The sequence below is a fragment of the Podarcis raffonei genome, chromosome 16 (assembly GCF_027172205.1).
Source record: "Podarcis raffonei isolate rPodRaf1 chromosome 16, rPodRaf1.pri, whole genome shotgun sequence".
NCBI lineage: Eukaryota > Metazoa > Chordata > Lepidosauria > Squamata > Lacertidae > Podarcis > Podarcis raffonei.
Genome location: NC_070617.1, coordinates 1,173,009 through 1,192,553, shown reverse-complemented (window position 1 = coordinate 1,192,553; position 19,545 = coordinate 1,173,009). Strand labels below are relative to the sequence as shown.

The window sequence follows — 19,545 nt, the reverse complement described above, 5'->3', positions numbered from 1 at the left end:
GAGACCTTGCTTGCTTGGCCTGCACCACGGCAAGGTTCAACACTGGCCGACTCCCGTTTGGAGTGATCCAAACCTAGCGGATCCATTCCATCAACACGGGGCTTGTGGAATGATGAACTGATCCTGGGACCCAATGGCATGCCAACCCTTGCCCTGCCTGCTGCTGCCAACAAAGATTTGTCCTGATTTTATCCCATCACTATTGTACAGTCTGGTTACTTTGCTGCTTTCATGGCCACTTAATGGGCCTGCCTGGGCAATGATATTTAATGTTCTAAGCAGCATAGGGCAGGGATTTTTGAAGGACCGCCTCCTCCTAGATCAACCTAGTTGCACAATCACACCCTTTTGACACCATGATTGCAAGGTGGTTTTAAGAAGTTAACACTCTGTGCTATGTGATCTTGAGTACACAACTGCAATTTATCTAGGTCACCATCGCTGAACATCTGTGTTCATTGCAAGATCACCATCTTTTTCTTCTTCTGTGCCCCATGTTCACTTCTTTTAGCTGTATCTTGACCTTCAAGTATTGCAGGTGACAATGTTCATGAAAAACTTCACCTCCTGATTTATATATAGCACACACAACCCTTAATATCACAGAAGCAGAGGGGCCAACTCTACGAGTTTGAGGACACCTCAGCCCCTACCCCAAATATACTGGGATGGGGCTGAGCTCCCCGCCATCAAGGGGCCGGGCCTCGGCAGGACTACCAGTGGCATTGGATCTTTCTGTGGCAGCAGCAGGTCCCGTTGGGTCTCACTGGTCCTACTCGCAGTCTTGTACTCGGTCCTCGGTGTCCTCTCATTTTTTAAGTTTAAAACCAGCATCAGCAAAAGTCAATATGTCTCTATAAGTGCCCCATTTCCTTTCCATATTAATTTTCTTTAGGGCATTTGCTTTGGTGGGGGATAGCCATAACAATGTTTTTCTTTCTAAAAAATTCTTATATCTCACCCAAACACCATACAGACTCTTATTCTCTTGACCAGTGGTGAGGTGGTGAATTCTGAAGTTCAGGAGTTCATTGTGACAGCCCCAAAGACACACCCCAAAGGGGCAAAACCCAGCCCCTTCCCAGGGAGACCAGTCTCCCACTGTGGGAAGGGTATAAGAAGGGTCTTATATATTATCTACCCCACCCTATAAAAAGATACATATTGGAACTTAACCTTCAGCTTGTCTCTGTCAGTCACTCTGTCAATTTCATGATCTTATTGTCCTTTCCCTTCCCACATGCCACAACCACATGTATTGTATGTTTCAAGTTGTACCACCTCATTTAAGCCTCCATTGTCACCTTCATGAGTCCCTCACATTGCTCTCCAACTCTAGGATAACAAAAGGAAATTCTGCCCTTCCATATGCATTGATCTATATTTTTTATATACAGTAGCAAGTCAGTTTCTGCTGTTAGCCCATGTAATATAGGATTTCTGAATCCTTCCCTCCCTCCCTTTAACTGGTGTACAGGAAACATCCCTGAAAATTGGCAGAAATGACGAGCAGAATCCGTGACCAGGGAGAAGAGCCGGCTGAAGAAGATTGGAAAAAAATTAAGGACTATTTACAGAAATATTGCAAAATTAAGGAAAGTTAAATGGTGTTGGATTGAAATTGAGTGGTTTCTAGCTGTAATGATATAAAGGAATATAGATGGGGGGAAAGGGTTTGAAACATAAGGTAATATTATAAGCTGTAATGCTTTAAGTGAAGGATTTGCTGAACAAATAACTTTAATTGGGATACGAGGAGGAGAAGTATGAGGAGGTCTGAGAAACTTGTTATTGAAAAGTATGATTTATGAACTACACGTCTTTTTTAATGTTTTTGTTTGTTCTGTTTTTGTTTGTTTGTTTGTTTAAAAAATTGGAAAATTTAATAAATATTCTTTAAAAAAAAAGAAAATCCTGAAAATCCTGTCTTCATTGGTGACACATGTACACTTGGGGGAAATGGTGCAGGTGTGATTGAGGAAGAGTTTTGGGGAAAATAGGAAGCTCCCTTCAGGGCACCAGTTTGCAGCTGGACTGCTTGCTTGCCTGTGGCACTCGCAACTGCAAGAGCACTACTCAATGTGCATTATTATTTTGATCTTACTGTAAGTCACAGAGCTCATTGCTCTAAGGAGATAACTTTGGAAGCAGTAATTATCTCAAATTGCTGGGTTTTATCATCAATCTTGACAAATCCCATGTAAACTTTATCAGGCCATGAACACAATCAATGTCAGAGTGTGAAAGTGTATATAAAATAAATCCTGTGTCATTCAGATCCCTGATGAGAAATTCTGAACATGCAGATTTTCATAGATCAGATCTTTGGCTTTTTCCTTTTATCTGGAGTCATTAAATGAATGTTCTTGGAAAGAAGTTTATGGTAGATGAGATAGAAATCTGACTTTCAGCATCCCTGTTGGCCCCAAGATGGTAGGAACATTTCTGCTGCAGATCCTTCTCTTCCTGTGGCTACAGTTGCCTCCAACTGAGAGCAAGGAACACTCTGCTAGATGCACCATGATGGAGCCTTTCCAGCTTCCATACCAGAATTATCAGAGAGGGGACCTAGTCATTGGAGGAATTGTTTCTTATTTCGGCTTTGTATTTGAAGAAATTGATTTCCATGAGCACCCAAACACAAAGCTTACAGATGAACTCTTGTAAGTATAAAAACCCTATCCTTCATTGTGGTGAGCTCATGTATGCTACAATTACACCAACCATACGATGGCCTCCTCAGAAGACATTTCCATGTGACTTTTGTCAAGTAGGAATGTTAAACATCTATTTTCTTCTCTTTACATTGTCATCTGGTCTTCTTCTTCTTTGTTGCTTGATTTCACTTCATGATGCCTCTATCTTCTGCCTGTTCTGCTTTCTCATCACCTGACCCCATGGCTCTCACCGCTTTCTCCCAACCTCATGCTCATCCTCCCTCTGTGTTTCCTTTCACACCATTAACGTCCGGTTTTCCTTTGCAGCAAAGCCTGATCCTCACATTCACAACCACTATCCTTTAATCTGACCATCACAGAAGCTGTGACACTGAATACCATAGATTTTGGAATGTATTCTCTGCTATGCAATGTAAACCATATTGGATAATAAAAAGATCAGTTGCAAACTTGTTTTTGCAAAACAAAGTATCTATCTGGCTTATTTGTAGACCCACTGAAATTAACCAGCTAACTTAGTCTATTCTATTAATCATAACAGGCCTTCTCAGAGTATGACTTACATTGGCTACAGTATTTTTGGTACAGCCGTAATTTTATTTAAAGGAGGGAGAGATGGAAACTCCATTACCGTGAACTAATAGGATCTGTTCCATCTGAAGTGCTCTGATTTCTACTCCCCACCTGCACCAAACACTTACTATCTGAGAGGCACCAGTCAGAATTTTTGATTTGGCAACTTCTCATCCAATGGGTGTCCATTGGTTGCTGAAAGGAAATAAGGAGTTAAGGGAAGGATGTGGCAACTTATATAGGTGCATGTGAGCCAGGAAGTTACCTATGTGCTTAAGAGGGAAAGGAGGAGAATACCTCTGACACACAGTATAACTCTTTTATTAGTGACACACCAAAGTACTACCAGAATACCCTCTCCCTGGTGTTTGCTGTGAAAGAAATAAACAAGAACCCTAATATTGTACCGAATATGACCTTTGGGTTCCACGTCTACGATAGCTACTTAAATGCAAGGATGACTTATCAGAACACCCTGAAACTTTTGTCCATCACAGAAAGGATTGTCCCCAACTTCAAATGTGAGAAGAAAAATAAGATAGCTTTTATTGGGGGCCTTGACTCTGACATCTCTCTCCACATGGCTACTGTCTTAAGCATCTACAAGATTCCACAGGTATAGTAAGTGTGGGGGCTGTCAAGCTCTTCTGCCTCTGGTACAATAGTTATCTCCCTGGATTTTAATACTTCCTTTTGCTTTGGTTCATCTTTCTGAAAAAGGAAATGAGAAAGAAAAAATATATAAATGATACAAAATTCTGTGACTTTCCTTGTTTTTTATAGTAATATTTCAGTGTCCATGTTTGACAGGGAACTATGCCGTAGTGGTTGGAGGGGAGGGGCTTTGGTTTTTGCCTGACTTTGTTTCCCATGTGTCACTGGGAAGCAGCAGGGAGGTTGGAAATTGGCAAATGCAGCAACAGGAGTCTTCCTCCTGCTCCCAGGAAGCTGCAGAAGACCAGCTGCAAGATGTCAGAGAAACCTTGCTCCTCCTCTCCACCAACAACTGCTGGTGATATGCGTAATGTTCTTGGAAACCAACATGCATCCATAAATGGAGTCGAGAAATTCTCATGGGTTTGTTCTTCAAGCAGATACTTGGGATGAACCATAACAATTTGCTCTAACTCTCCAATTCTTGTGGGATTGATTTCTTCCTCCAGATTGCTTACTGTGTATTAGCTCCAGTGAGAAGCCCGGAGTTGCAGCCCCAGACATTCTACCGAACGGTGCCCAATGAGAAATATCAATATGCAGGGATTGTCAGGCTACTTCTACATTTCCAGTGGACATGGGTAGGAATTGTGGCATCCGATGATGAAAATGGAGAGAGCTTTATGCAAAGCTTAGTGCCAATGCTTTCCTGGCATGGAGTCTGTACAGCTTTCAGTGAAAAACTACCAGCCATTTCTCAGGGTCTAGATAATTTCAGTTCCTTGGAAGTCATTCGGGCCAAGTCCTCTTTCCTGGTGGCCTCAGAATTCAACATATTGGTTCTATGCGCAGAACCTGAGACCATTACAGTTGTGAAATGGATGCAATATTTCTATTCAATAGCTGAAGATGTTGCAGAAAAGTCTACAGGCACCGTGTGGATTTTGACAGCCCAGTGGGCTTTCTCTTCAGAAACAACACAAAGGTATTACGATATACAAGTCTTTGATGGTGCCTTGTCTTTTGCAATTCACACAGAGAAAGTCCAGGGATTTAAAGACTTCCTTCAGACCCTGAACCCCAACTCTCCAAATGGAGATGGGTTCCTCCAGGCTTTTTGGCAACAGGCATTCAACTGTTTATTTTCTGCTTCTAATGAGAGCAATGAAAACACAAAGACCTGCACTGGCCATGAGAGTCTGGAGAGCCTTCCTGGACATATTTTTGAAATGACCATGACTGGCCAAAGTTACAGTATCTATAATGCAGTTTATGCCATTGCACATACTTTACATCAGATGCACTCATCCAGGTCAAAACGCAGAATGATGGCAGACAGAGGTGGGCTCAATCCTCCAAAACTGCAACCTTGGCAGGTGAGATTTCCTATTCAGAACAAACCTTTTCTTGGGGATAATCTAATGGGTGATGACACACAGTCCATAGAATGAATACACACAAACACAGAGACATAGATATAAACACACAACCTCTTACAGCTTTTACTTTCCTCTACAACAATCCCCACATTCTTTTCAGTCCTTAACTGTTTTCCTTTTCCTTCAAGCTGAAGGAGCCACAATCAAGAGAGGACCTGTACTTCCCTTCCATTTGCAGGAGTAGTTGAAGGAGTTATGGCACTCTGTACCCTTTCTCTGCCTCTCTGGGAACATGGGCTGTCAAGGCATGTGGAAGCATCTCTTGGATGCGGAAAAGTGATTTTCCTTGCAGGAGGGGCAGTTCCAGGGCTTCCTGACATGGCACCATTTTGCCTTTGCACACGGACCCCAGAGCTGAACCCTCACGCAGATGTACTTGCTAGAAATACTTCAAATGTTGTAGGCTGCACAGTTTTTGACTACTTTCCAATGTGTGAAATATAAAGGTAGATATTTCTCCTTTGTAAAATCAATAAAAGCTCTCCTTTTTTAAACTTTGCCTTTGTTTTCTTCTGCCTAGCTGCACTCGTTCTTGAGGAGTATCTCCTTCAACAACAGTGCTGGTGACTTAGTGTCCTTTGATGAGAATGGGGAGTTAGCAGGTGGATTTGATATTATTAACTGGGTTACTTTTCCAAACCAAACCTTCTCCCGTGTGAAAGTAGGAAAGATAGTTCCACAAGATTCACAAAACGTAGACTTCAGCATGGATGAGGGAGCCATCACATGGCACAGATCTTTTAATCAGGTGGGACTATTGCTTTTTTAAAAAATGAGATACTTTTATTAAGAATACAAATAATAAGGTTAATGCAGATATTCTTTATCATTAATTAGCAAATTGTTTAAGTATGACCCATGTTATTTTACCATCGTACATGAGGTGTGAAGTAGATATTTTCTTCTTTAGGGGTCTGGTTTAAAAGTATATAATGGTGATATATTCCACTATATTGCATATGGAATATTGTTGGTTCCCAACTCTCCTCCTCCCTGATCAATGGCCAGGCTGGTTTTCAGACTGAGGAGAGTTGCAGTCCAATACCATCTGGTAGACCAAATGTTCCACATCGCTGATATATAGGATTTCAACACATTTCAATGCTTTGCACATTTATGTACAAGTAAACAAACTGAACCAAGTGAGATTTACAGCTCAGAAGACAAGGGGAGGCTAAGTTACCCATTTGTTTTGAAAGAAGAATGATGGTCTTGTGGTGCTTCCTATTTTACCTTCTATGCCAACTCCCTGCATTTCAAAGTCTGTTGTCTTCCCTGTCCTCTCTCACTCCTCCATCTTTATGCAGATTAAAAATTCAGTATCCCTTCTCATTCACTCCCAATATTTACATTACAGTTTGTTTATTTATACAACACACCTTTCTGGAATAACGTTAATCAGTCAGCTGATCTCATCTCTTTGCTTAAAACTGTGTTGCTCACAAGGCACAAGAGAGCTACATTTTCTCCTCTTTTTATGGCTAGGTGCTGCCCCTTGCCTTGTGTAATGATCGCTGCCAGCCAGGCTACAGCAGGAAAAAGAAGGAGGGGTTGCCATTTTGTTGCTATGATTGTGCTTTGTGTCCACATGGGATGATTTCGAATCAGACGGGTAGGAGACATCACCTGCTATTTTGTATAATGCTTCCTAATATCTATTTCAACACTTTCCCTCTATTAGCAGTTCAGGACTCCTAAAGAGAAGAGCAGCTGCACTGATATCTGGAAGAAAAAAGAGATAGTTGGGGAAACTAAATCCAGAACTTTTACAAAGGAGATCTGTGGAAATAGGTGTGGAATATGTCTGCTGTTATCTGCCTCTTCCCACATGCTACATTGTAGGAATGGATAGTTTTAGGTGTGTGAGCCAGAGAAAAGCATAAAACTGTCTCCTTATGGAGAACGGTCCTCAGCCCAGCCTCTGAGCCCAAAGTGGCTGTTCTCAATCACCATGAAGATCTCTCTGGGTGTGACCAACTGTAGTTAAGGGCACAACTAAAGGCAATGTTTCTGATCATTAACTGCAGATGAAAGACAGAGTAGAACCTATTGCAGATTATGCATAATGGCAGGAGATTGTACAAACAGTTTTCAATAGTCACTTATCTCTGATACTTATTCCAACTAATTGATGTCTTGTTTCTTGGAACTCATATATCACTCATTTCATTATTTCATTTTTTTTATTTATTTTTTTTAGATATGGATTATTGTTTCCAATGCCAAGATGACCAATTTCCAAACAAGGACAGAGATCAATGCATCCCCAAACGCCAACATTTTCTTTCCTACGCAGAACCTTTAGGGGTCCTTTTAGCTTCCTTAGCTCTGGTCTTTCCCTGGTCACAGCTTGGATACTTGGCGTCTTCTCTAGGAATGGGGACACTCCCATTGTCAAAGCCAACAACCGGGACCTCACCTACACTCTGCTTCTTTCCCTCTTGCTCTGCTTCCTCTGCTCCTTGCTGTTCATTGGCCAGCCTCACCCAGTGAGCTGCTCTTTACAACAAGCTGCTTTTGGCATCATCTTCTCCGTTGCTGTGTCTTGTGTCTTGGCCAAAACCATCACGGTGGTTCTGGCTTTCATGGCCACCAAACCAGGATCCAGGATGAGGAAATGGGTGGGGAAATCTCTCACAAACTCTGTGCTTCTTGCTTGCTGCTCAGTTCAAACCAGCATTTGTGCTGCTTGGCTCTGTACGGCTCCTCCATTCCCAGATGTGGACATGAACTCTCTGATGGAGGAAATCATTGTGGAATGCAACGAAGGTTCTGTCGCGATGTTTTATTCTGTCCTGGGTTATCTGGGATTCCTGGCCATGGTCAGCTTCACTATGGCTTTCCTGGCCAAGAGGTTGCCGGACAGTTTCAACGAAGCCAAGTTCATCACCTTCAGCATGTTGGTGTTCTGCAGCGTTTGGCTGTCCTTTGTTCCCTCTTATCTGAGCACCAAAGGAAAGCAGATGGTGGCTGTGGAGGTCTTTTGCATCTTGGCCTCCAGCACAGGTTTGCTGGGTTGTATCTTTGCCCCCAAATTGTACATAATTGTTCTGAGGCCCGACTTGAACAGCAAAGACCACTTAATTCTGAGGAACAAATAGGAATCACCTTGTGTTGATGGTTTTAATTATTGCATTGTTTGCTGGCATTTATTGGATGAAAACCAGAGAAAGTAATTCCTTGTGTTTTTCAACTCTTATCCTTTTTACCTTTTTCATTCCCAACCTACATCTGTGATCAATAAAGCTGAGACCAATTTTTAACCCCATAAAGTTGTTTTGTCAATTTGTTATCCTATCAATACACTGATCTTCCACTCATAGGGTGCTAAAGGTATATTCCTTCATGGGGACATATCATCAGTGTGAAACATGTAACTTCTGCCAAGGCTATACTTTCAATCATCATCCACCTGCAGATACACATGTATTTACACATCCATTTGGCTTCACAATGTGAAGTTGCCACATTTCCAAGTGGTGCTTCAAAACAATTGAATGACATTTATTACTCGCTAGTACTCATCCCAAATTCTCTGAATTTATCTTCTCCATGTAGGACAGATACAAATGGGGAATTAGTAGCTAGGTTGGATGTATAGTGGTACCTCTGGTTATGAACTTAATTCGTTCCGAAGGTCTGTTCTTAACCTGAAACTGTTCTTAACCTGAGGTACCACTTTAGCTAACAGGGCTTCCCGCAGCCACCATGCTGCCGCCGCAGGATTTCTGTTCTCATCCTGGGGCAAAGTACTTAACCCGAGGTACTACTTCTGGGTTAGCAGAGTCTGTAACCCGAAGTGTTTGTAACTCGAGGTACCACTGTAATAAAGTGGGTCTCCCATGTCCTAGTCGAACACTCTAACCATTACATCTTACTGGCTCTCAACTGAAAGATATTGTCTGTCAATATGGTGTTAGTTAATGTAATGCAATTTTTTGTTGATAAAATGGGTAACGTACTTGATTTAAAGGTTGTGCAAAGGGTTTTGTTTGTTTGTTTTACCATTTTGAAAAATCGGCTGTAAAGCATTTATTCTTTTATTATATATTTTCACCTTAAGTAGTTTTCTGGGTAACCTTGTTTCTCTTTTTTGCTGACTCTCCATAAACTCTTATTGCTCTCCCTACTAAGGAAGACCAGCTGAGATGTGATAAACATGCTCCCCCTCCTCCCCCAAATAAAAATCACTGAGAAGCTGAGAAGTCTGCTGTAATTATCAAAGTAATCACAATCATTTCTTTGAGTCTCTGGGGAGTTCCAGTAGCTGCATGAAAACTATGAATCAAGACTTGCAGATACTATTAATATCTCCTGTGATGTTCAGACTTTGGCCTTACACCAAGGGCTCTGTCAGACTGATCGCTCATTCTTTTCCCTGCAAAAATCTGGCTTTCACAACCATCCCAGTGAGACTTTCTGCTCAGCATCACTCAGATGACAATGTGCAAAGAGATGAATTGTCGCCTAAAAAATTCCCTGCAACATGGTAATATTTGCAATCTTGGTATTTGTGCTGCTGCCTCAGACTGTGTGCAAGTTTCCTCTTGCTCCTACAATACTCTGTGCAGAATGGTACTTTCCATGATGTTGGTGTCAGTGCTGCTTCCTCCAGATGAGTGCAAGGCTGCTGTTGCTCCGTGTTCCATCAGTGACCCTCTTCCTATTCTTCACAAATATTTCAAGTCTGGAGATGTTGTTATTGCTGGCATTATGTCTCAAATCCATATAACTTCAAGCATAGCCTTCAATGAACCTCCTACACCTGAACTCTTCGATGACATTATGTAAGGAAGTGTGTGTGTGTGTGTGTGTGTGTGTGTGTGTGTGTGTGTTTAAAAACCGTATCATATATCTGTAACAAATATCTTTCTGAATTTCACATATGATGGAGGTTATGCTCATTACACAAGTGGTCAAAATTGTGGAAAACTTCAGAAAAAGCTGTATTTCTAAGGTTTGACAGCTCATAAGAACAGTAAAACATAGAATGAACTTCTACAGTATATCATTAGAAAGATAATCTAATGCAGAATATAATGCCACAAAGTGTGTTGAATAGCCCTGACCTGAATCCAACAGAATATCTATGGAGCTGATTAAATAAACTTTTAGTCAGAAGCAACCAAGGAATAAAGCACAAATTTTAGAAACAGTCATACAATCTTGGTTTCACATTAAAACGCCTGGTGAATTAAAATATTTGATTCATTCCATGGGATGTCATTGCAGAGCTGCAATTGCAGCAAAAAGTTTCTACACTAACATAAATGGTGAAAAGTTATGAAATACCCTTTATCATGGTTTTGTGTGCATAACTTCTTTTATTTGGCTATTTGCTTCCTTTGGTGATCACTCGTAGCTGAGTAAGATTGTCTTCCATGAAGACAGTCTTAACAGTGAATCCGTATGTGACTGTGGAGTTCAATTCTGTATTCTCATGGCCTTCCACAGTGAGGACATAGATTTCCGGACGTTGATCACGGTGAGGGTTTGCTATACATGCCTTCCTCTTAGCGTGTTTCTCAATTTTGTCCTGAGTTCGAGTGTCTTCAAAGTCCATGGCACCTTTCTTAAAAGCTGTTCTCCAATTGGAGCACCAGCATTACGCTTTCCATTCTTGAGTTTAGAATAGAGTCGTTGCTTCGGAAGACAATAGTCAGGCATCCAAACAACATGACCAGTCCAATGAAGTTGATGTTGAAGAATCATTGCTTCAACACTGGTGATCTTTGCTTCTTCCTGTACATTGGCATTAGTTTGTGTGTCTTCCCAAGTGATGTGTAAAAATTCCCTTGAGGGAATCTTTTGAGGAGTTGGAGATGGCGTTTATAAGTGGTCCATGTTTCACAAGCATACAGTGAGGTTGGTAGTACGATAGCTTTGTAAACAAGCATTTTGGTTTCCCTGCAAATGTTCCAGTCCTCAAACACAATGCAGGAGAAAGCGCACTTGCAAAGTCACAAGCGATGCTGGATTTTGGCATCAATGTTGGCCCTTCTGGAAAGGTAGGAGAAGTTATCAACACTTTCCAACGTTACACCATTGAGTTGGATTTGTGGCACTGCATAAGGGTTGTTTTGTGCTTTTTGGTGCAGCACTTTGGTTTTGGGGATCTTGAGCGATAGGCCAAGCTTCTCATAATCTTCTACAAAGACACATACTTTCCAAAATGTTTTCACAATATTGGCCACTAGTGTATGATGAATACTACCACCCTCCCCCCCATGTAATTCTGAGACCTGGGGGCAAATCTCATAATTCAAATTCAATACTGCAGTGTGTGATAACCTTCTTCTTCTTATATGGTAGGCTTATACCAGTATTCAGTTTTTTAAAAAAGCTTGCAAGGCAGCATAAAAAGTTACATCCCCATTCACTTTGTTAAGGCTTTCTGCTCATTTACCATGGTGAGCAAAGGATTTCTTATTTAATATTTGACTTTAATCAAAGCCAAGTGGTAATTCATTCAGATTAGAGGTGAATTTATTATAAGTTTTTGGTAACCAGACTTTGTCCTCCTCTTCTGTAGAAGAAAACAAGTAGCAATCAGGGCCAGACCGCCTGTGACGTGGCAGGAGTTAGATGTTCAGCACAGCGAAACATCCAGGGTTGTGTTTCTATATATCCCTACACTTTCTATGTTTGTGAATGTGAATTGTTATGCACTATGTCGCTCTCCATACAGACCAATGACACAACTCTACCAGCATATCCTGGCTTTGGCATTTGCTGTGAAAGAGATAAATGAAAATCCCCAAATCTTGCCCAATATGTCTCTGGGTTTCCACATCTATAACAGCCATTTCAGTGCAAGCTGGACCTACCAAGCCTCCATGGAACTTCTCTCTAGCCAAGAAAGACTCCTCCCCAACTACAAGTGTGATGTTCAGGAGACTCCAAAGGCAGTCATTGGGGGGCCACCCGCTGATTTATGTCTCCACATGTCAGCCATCCTGTCTACGTACAAGATGCCAAGAGTAAGAGGTCTGCATGGAACATGTGTCATCAATGAAAGCTGTTTATATCTGTCTCTGACTAGTCTCATTGGGTTGCATGCTGGTAATTGAATGGCAAATAATGGGTATAGGTTGGTATTTTTCAACCAAAAATGCAGGTTGTGGAAAATATGTCTGCTTCAGTTCCACACATCCTTAAAAACCAGGTGGAAGAATTCCTCATTGGACACTTTACTCCTGTGCAGGACTGTAACAAAACGTCTGCTGCCTGTGGTAGCACAACTGTGTGTTTGCTATTCCTGCTGAAAAATCACTTATGTATTTCCCAAGATAACTTTAACATTCCAAATCAACAGAAATAAGTGATATTGGAATCCTTTTGAAGCAGACCCCCCTCTGTTAAACTCTATAACCACCATGGGTTATCTAGCGTGTGTGAGGTAAAGGTCAACTTCAGGCAGAAGTTGGTTTAATTTTATAAATGAAGAAGAAGAAGAAGAAGAAGAAGAAGAAGAAGAAGAAGAAGAAGAAGAAGAAGAAGAAGAAGAAGAAGAGTAGTAGTAGTAGTAGTAGTAGTAGTAGTAGTAGTAGTAGTAGTTTGGATTTGATATCCCACTTTATCACTACCCTAGGGAGTCTCAGAGCGGCTAACATTCTCCTTTCCCTTCCTTCCCCACAACAAACACTCTGTGAGGTGAGTGGGGCTGAGAGACTTCAGAGAAGTGTGACTGGCCCAAGGTCACCCAGCAGCTGCAGGTGGAGGAGTGAGGAAGCAAACCCAGTTCCCCAGATTACGAGACTACTGCTCTTAACCACTACACCACACTGGCTCTCTTGAATGAAATCCTGAACATTTTCTTAAGTTCCATATAGATCTCATCTCAAAACACTCTAATTTTTTTTTACATGTCCAGCACATGTGCAACATCAAACCCACTGCTTCTCCACACCTCCAACATTGATTTGTTATGTTTTTGTACATTTTCGATAGTTTTAATGGAGTCATGTAACAACGATACTGCATTTTCAAAAAGTTTTCTCTCAATATGTAGCAAGCAGTGAATTTCATGTTAATTTTTCCAGTCCTTCATTAAGATGTTGTAGCCAAAGTCCTGGGGCATTTTATCATAATGGATTTAACCTCCTCCTCCTTGACTTCCCACGTACATTTTAGACAAAGTTTTCCCTTTTGAATTAATCAGGTCTTCCTCTAATCTAGATGGTTCTGTCGCAAATCCCTTTCTTTTATCGGCTTAAAATGTTTCAAATAATTGATGGCATTGGAACAAGTCTGTCAAGTGGTCTCTTATTTCTTCAAATTTTTTGAGTTTTAGTTGGTTCTCTTCTTTCCATGGCAAGGTCCCAGACCCACCGGGGAAGTGGAATAAAGACACATGAAACAGTATTTTAGGTTAATGGGTGAAAAAGGCCACAGCTTTATTGGTTACAGAATGTGAGTGGCATTGGCTTAGGCATGGGAAACCACACGACTATATCTAACTCCTGCACATCTGCAGGAGTCTTGGAAGGGATAACCACCAGTACGGGGAGCCCTGCTGATGCACATCAATGAGGAACTCCCCCAGGGTCATCGCTAGGCTTCGTGCCATGGCCCTAGCCCCTGTCTGGGGCTTTGGACAGAGACCACGCCATGCCGTCGTGCCATGCCCCCAGATTCCTTTAAAGGAATACCCTTGAATTAGGAGGGGTAGGTGATAGCTACTACTTCCCCTCAGCTTCAACCTAATACTCCAATGCCTAACTGCCAAACCTTACAAAGTTGTGACAATTTGCTACGAGGTAAGCAAAAAACCAAATGGCCAGTGCCAATTTGTCAAGTGGGAAAAAATTCCGACCAGGCCCTTTGGACAACCAAGGCGATCAACCGAGGTCCACAGCAAGGTCAAGAAATAAAGAGCCTAACCTAAGGGAGGAAGGCAGGGAGAAAACAGGACACGTCCTCGGCCACAGGCAGTTTAAATAGCCCACACCACGCCCCCAGACCATCAGGATTGGATGACCTAAGGATGACGTGGACGAGGACCATCCAATGGCGCAAGGGCTATCCCACCCTGTGCACGTGGGAAGGGCTGGCTCCCAGCCCACAACGTCATCTCCCCAGGGATGGGAAATGGCTTTTTTAAATAGTACCTTATATGTGGGCCAAATCTCTTTCATATTTTTCTTTTTCACAGTATTTGCCTCTAGGGGGGATATCCACCAGGTGTTTTAGGTTCCAAGAGATCTCTGTATCTTGTCCAAGCCGAATACAGAGATTTTCTTATGATATGGTTTAGGAAGTTCTTGTGAATCTTTACTTTATCATATGATAAATAAGCGTGCCAACCATACCGATTGCCTTAGCCCTTCAAATCTAATAGGTCAGAATCTTCTAATGTAAACTGCTCTCTAATCCAAGTTAGGCAAGCTGCCTCGTAGTATAATTTAAGATCCAGCAGAGAGAAGCCCCCCTTTCCTTGATATCAATTAGGAGTTTATGATTGATCCTTGGTCTCTTTCCCTGCCAGATGTATTTTGAAATGTCTCTGCCATTTTTGAAGGCAGCCATTACAGGAATTGTTTGAAACAAAAGGAGTATTGTTGGTAGCACATTCATTTTTATGGTGGATATCATTCCCCAAAAACACATTTTCACTCTACTACATATATCTAGGTTTCTCTTGATTTCAGTCCATGATTGTATATAAATCTCTTGAAATATATAGATAATTTTTGAGGTTATCCATAATCCCAAGAACTTTACTTTTTGACAGATCTTTAGATTCAAGATTTTTTCCAAATCTTCTCTTTGTTGTATTGCTAAGTTTTTAACCAGGAGTTTTGTTTTCAAGCTATTAAGTTTAAATCCCACTCCCTTTTCAAAGTCTTGGATTATTTCTAATGTCCTTGATAAACTCTCTTTTGGGTTTTCGGTCACTACAGCCTGAAATTTAGGCCTGAAGTTTAGGCCAAGACTTACTGTAATTCTTAAAAGAACCACATCTTACCTCCACAATGATCATTGCTACAATTGTAATTAGCCTTCACAAAACATTTAAATGAATATTGTGCTCTGCAATGTCCCTGTTTTGTATATCCACATGAGCAGGTCTTTTTTCAGCCAGAACTCGCTGGAACTCAGTTCTCTCCCCTCTCAGGGGGGCACCATTCCATTCCAAGGGAACGAGGGAGGTGTTTGTGGTGAGATCCAGCACCTCTTTTTCTAGAAAACAGCACTGCTCATTAATTCCTTTTTCCTTTTTAGCTCCATCCATTTTTGAAGAAGAGACTCATTAAAAACAGAGAAACAAAGACACAAGCATGCATCTTTTAAAGAGACCATGAACTATACCTCTTAAATGTTAAAGATAAGCACTCTATTTGTACAAATATTTCTAATATTTAATTATATTTGGCATCTTCATCATTTGCTTTTTTCCTCTTCAATCTTAGCTCCACCACTTTCTGGGAAGAGTTTCATTTAATAATAGTGTTGGGGAAGAAGTTTCCTTTGACCAAAATGGGAAATTAGTAGCTGGATTTGATATAATAAATTGGGTCACATTCCCAAATCAGTCCTTTCTGAGAGTCAAAGTTGGAACAATGGACCCACAAGCTCCCCCAGAAAAGAGGTTAACCATTCATGATGATGGTATCATGTGGCCCAACTGGTTCAACCAGGTAAGAATTTATTAAAGGTTTTCATTGGTTTTTTGCTCAGTGTCCCAAAACTGCCTCATTGCAACACATTGAATCTTCAATTATCAGAATCAGACTCAATCTGTGAAGGAAATATCAGGCTGTAGCAGTGATAAAAGGAAAGCTATCTTGTTTCTATGTCTATTTGCAGAAGTGTCTCAGCTATAAAGAAAGTGTCACTAGTCAATGAAATCTGAGGAAGCCCAGTATGTCTTTTAATTAGTATATACATATTATTATTGTTCCTCCCTTCATTCTCAGGATTCTGCACAGGGCCCCAAACCATTCTGGGGCTGGGCCAGGGAATACCTGGGGCAAAATCAACCTCTTTCAGACAATATGGTCAAAAGCAGAAAGATTTGATCTTTCTAGGTACCCCCTGGTGAAGAAGACAGCAGGATTGGACCCTCTACTCATTAGCAGGCTCAATCCTGCTCAATTTGACTGCACTCATGTGTCCCCCTGCTTGGAGCAGACACACATATCCAAAGTGCAGTGTGGGGCTATTTGAAAGCTCTGTTGCAAAGAGCTCTGTGCTGCTCTTTGCAGATGCTGCCTGCCTTTCCTTCAGAATCAAACCAGATTCAGTTTCGGATCAGCCCAATTCCACTTGGAATTTGGCCAAATCTGTTCCACAGCCCTAATCTGTACCCCACAATTACTCCAGGCACAGTCCATTCATTATTTAAACCTTCTCATTGGTTTGCAGTATTATGGTAAACATACAAAACACATTCCCTTACATTGGCTGCTGAGCTAAATGATTAACAGTGAATGTTCACAGAAACCCCAGGTACAAAGTATTATTTTTAGCACCTGGCTCTACAAAAGTAAATTTTAAGACACATGCAGGTGATGAAGAAGGTACGTATTTTTCACTCTATAAGACACACCAGACCACAAGACGCACCTAGTTTTTGGAGGAGGAAAACAAGGGGGAAAAAATATTCTGAATCTCAGAAGCCAGAACAACAAGAGGGATCGCTGCGCAGTGAAAGCAGTGATCCCTCTTGCTGTTCTGGCTTCTGGGATAGCTGCGCAGCCTGCATTCGCTCCATAAGATGCACACACATTTCCCCTTACTTTTTAGGAGGGAAAAAGTGAGTCTTATAGAGCAAAATATACGGTAACTCTGCAAGCAAAGAGCACTGCAAGAATCCATAAAAAGCAAACAATTACAGCTGCAATCAAAGTTATTCAACCCCCATTGCAAATCAGGTTTATTATCAAAATTTACAGAATTTCAGCTGTTTGCAAAAGTTGCTCAACTCAATGGATGCTTCAAGTGGTTTCCCCAAATTTAGCTGAAAATGCAACTCATACTGGCTTCTCCAGTCTCACTATTATCCACCCCCAGAATAGAATCCATCACAAAAGCACAAATACAACAGGTGTAGTCTCAAGCACACCTGATGCAACTAATCAAGGGCTTCAGGTGTGCTTGAGCTGTAATATATGAAATACCTGAACTGCCAAAAGGGTTTGTTTAGTGTCAAATGTTGCTGTATGTTAGCCATATTTCTAAGTCAGGAGAATGGTCCAAGAAGATAAGAGAAGAGATCATCACCCTTCACAAAAAAGATACAAGTATACAAAACGAATGCAAAGCACTGAATGTTGCCAGAGAAACCACTGGAAGCATAGTTCGCAAGTTCCAAGCTAAAGGAACAGTGGTTAGACTACCAGGATGGGACAGAATTTCAATAATTTCTATTGCAAGTATAAGTCAAAAATCATTCAGCGATTTCTATATGAGATAGTGACCCAATAAGCTTTCATCTGAACATTTTCTAATTTGATAAGATATTGCCATGCTAATCTCTGAAGAAGTTCAAATACTTACCAATATGGTTTTCATAAAGGCAAAGGTACTCGAGTAATGATAGAAGTTCCAATGCTTCCATTAGCGCTGAGTTTAAGATCCTCTTCAGATAAAACAAAAAACCTATAGGAAGCTATTGCTTAACTGTCATTTTTACTATTTGACGATAAGTCCCAAACGATTTCCTTCTTTCATTTATGAACAGGCACAACCCACTTCTCTGTGTAATGAGAATTGTCATGTAGGTTATAGAAAGAACAAGAAGGAAGGAAAGCCATTCTGCTGCTACGATTGCCTTCCGTGTCCAGAAGGGAAGATCTCAAACAAGGAGGGTAAAGAATGCATCACACGCTTTAATTTTACCTGTGCATCAGAAGCTCCTTTCTCTAGTGGGAAAACAGTATGGAAGTAGCACATATATATTCTGGCATCTCTTAGATGCATTGTGCCAATTTCGGGACAGAAGACCTTTTTGTTTCATTGAGATTTCTTTATTTCTTTTTCTTTTTCAGACATGGACAACTGTTTAGAATGCCCTGGAGATCAATATGCAAACAATGAACAGGACGGCTGCCTCCCCAAAGACAAAATATTCTTGTCTTATGGTGAACCGTTGGGGATCAGTTTGGCCACGTTGGCCCTCTTCTTTTCCTTCATCACAGCTTTGGTGCTTCAAATATTCACAAAGCACAGAGATACTCCCATAGTTAAAGCCAACAACCGCAACCTCACTTATATTCTCCTCCTTTTCCTCCTGCTGTCCTTCCTTTGTGCTCTGCTCTTCATTGGCCAGCCTCAGGAAGTCACCTGCCTCCTTCGACAAACTGCTTTTGGCATGATCTTCTCAGTGGCAATTTCATGCATATTGGCCAAAACTGCCATTGTGGTTCTGGCTTTCATGGCCACCAAGCCTGGCTCCAGCATGAGGAAGTGGCTGGGGAAACCACTGGCCAGCTCCATTGTTCTTTCCTGCTCCCTTATTCAAGCCACAATCTGTAGCACATGGCTGGCCACTTCTCCTCCTTTCCCAGACGTTGACATGCACTCAATGACGGAAGAAATAATACTAGAATGTAATGAAGGTTCCACTATCATGTTTTATTGTGTCCTGGGATTCATGGGTTTGCTGGCCATCGTCAGCTTCACGGTGGCTTTCCTAGCTAGAAAGTTGCCGGACAGTTTCAATGAAGCCAAATTCATCACCTTCAGCATGTTGGTCTTTTGCAGTGTGTGGTTGTCCTTTGTTCCATCCTACTTGAGCACCAAGGGGAAATATATGGTGGCTGTGGAGATCTTCTCCATCTTGGCCTCCAGTTGTGGGTTACTGGGCTGCATCTTTACCCCCAAATGCTATGTTATTTTACTGAGGCCTGAGCTGAACAGCAGGGAGCAGCTAATAAGGAGACAGTTTTAAATAATCCAGAAGTCTGAATCATGCTTGTAATTCTAGGTGTCTGTTATTGCTTTTTTATTTACATGTATGTAATTAGAAATCTGGGATAATAATAATAATAATAATAATAATAATAATAATAATAATAATAATAATTTATTATTTATACCCTGCCCATCTGGCTGGGGTTCCCCAGCCACTCTGGGCGGCTTCCAAAAGGATATTAAAATACTGTGATACATCAAACATTAAAAGCTTCCCAAACAGGGCTGCCTTCAGATGTCTTCTAAAAGTCTGGTAGTTGTTGTTCGCTTTGACATCTCCACAG

General features: G+C 41.3%; 1 protein-coding gene and 1 pseudogene across 1 annotated transcript; both read left to right on the top strand.

Annotated features, from left to right (window-relative positions):
- The first annotated feature begins 2,430 nt into the window (after positions 1-2,430).
- LOC128404232 (vomeronasal type-2 receptor 26-like) lies at positions 2,431-8,445 on the top strand (annotated as a pseudogene).
- Positions 8,446-9,916: 1,471 nt separating this feature from the next.
- Positions 9,917-19,238, top strand: LOC128404231 (vomeronasal type-2 receptor 26-like). Its single transcript, XM_053369725.1, has 5 exons — positions 9,917-10,131; positions 11,877-12,324; positions 15,757-15,984; positions 18,030-18,156; positions 18,337-19,238. Exons 1-5 carry the CDS (start codon positions 9,917-9,919, stop codon positions 19,236-19,238), a joined length of 1,920 nt encoding a protein of 639 aa, XP_053225700.1.
- Positions 19,239-19,545: the final 307 nt, after the last annotated feature.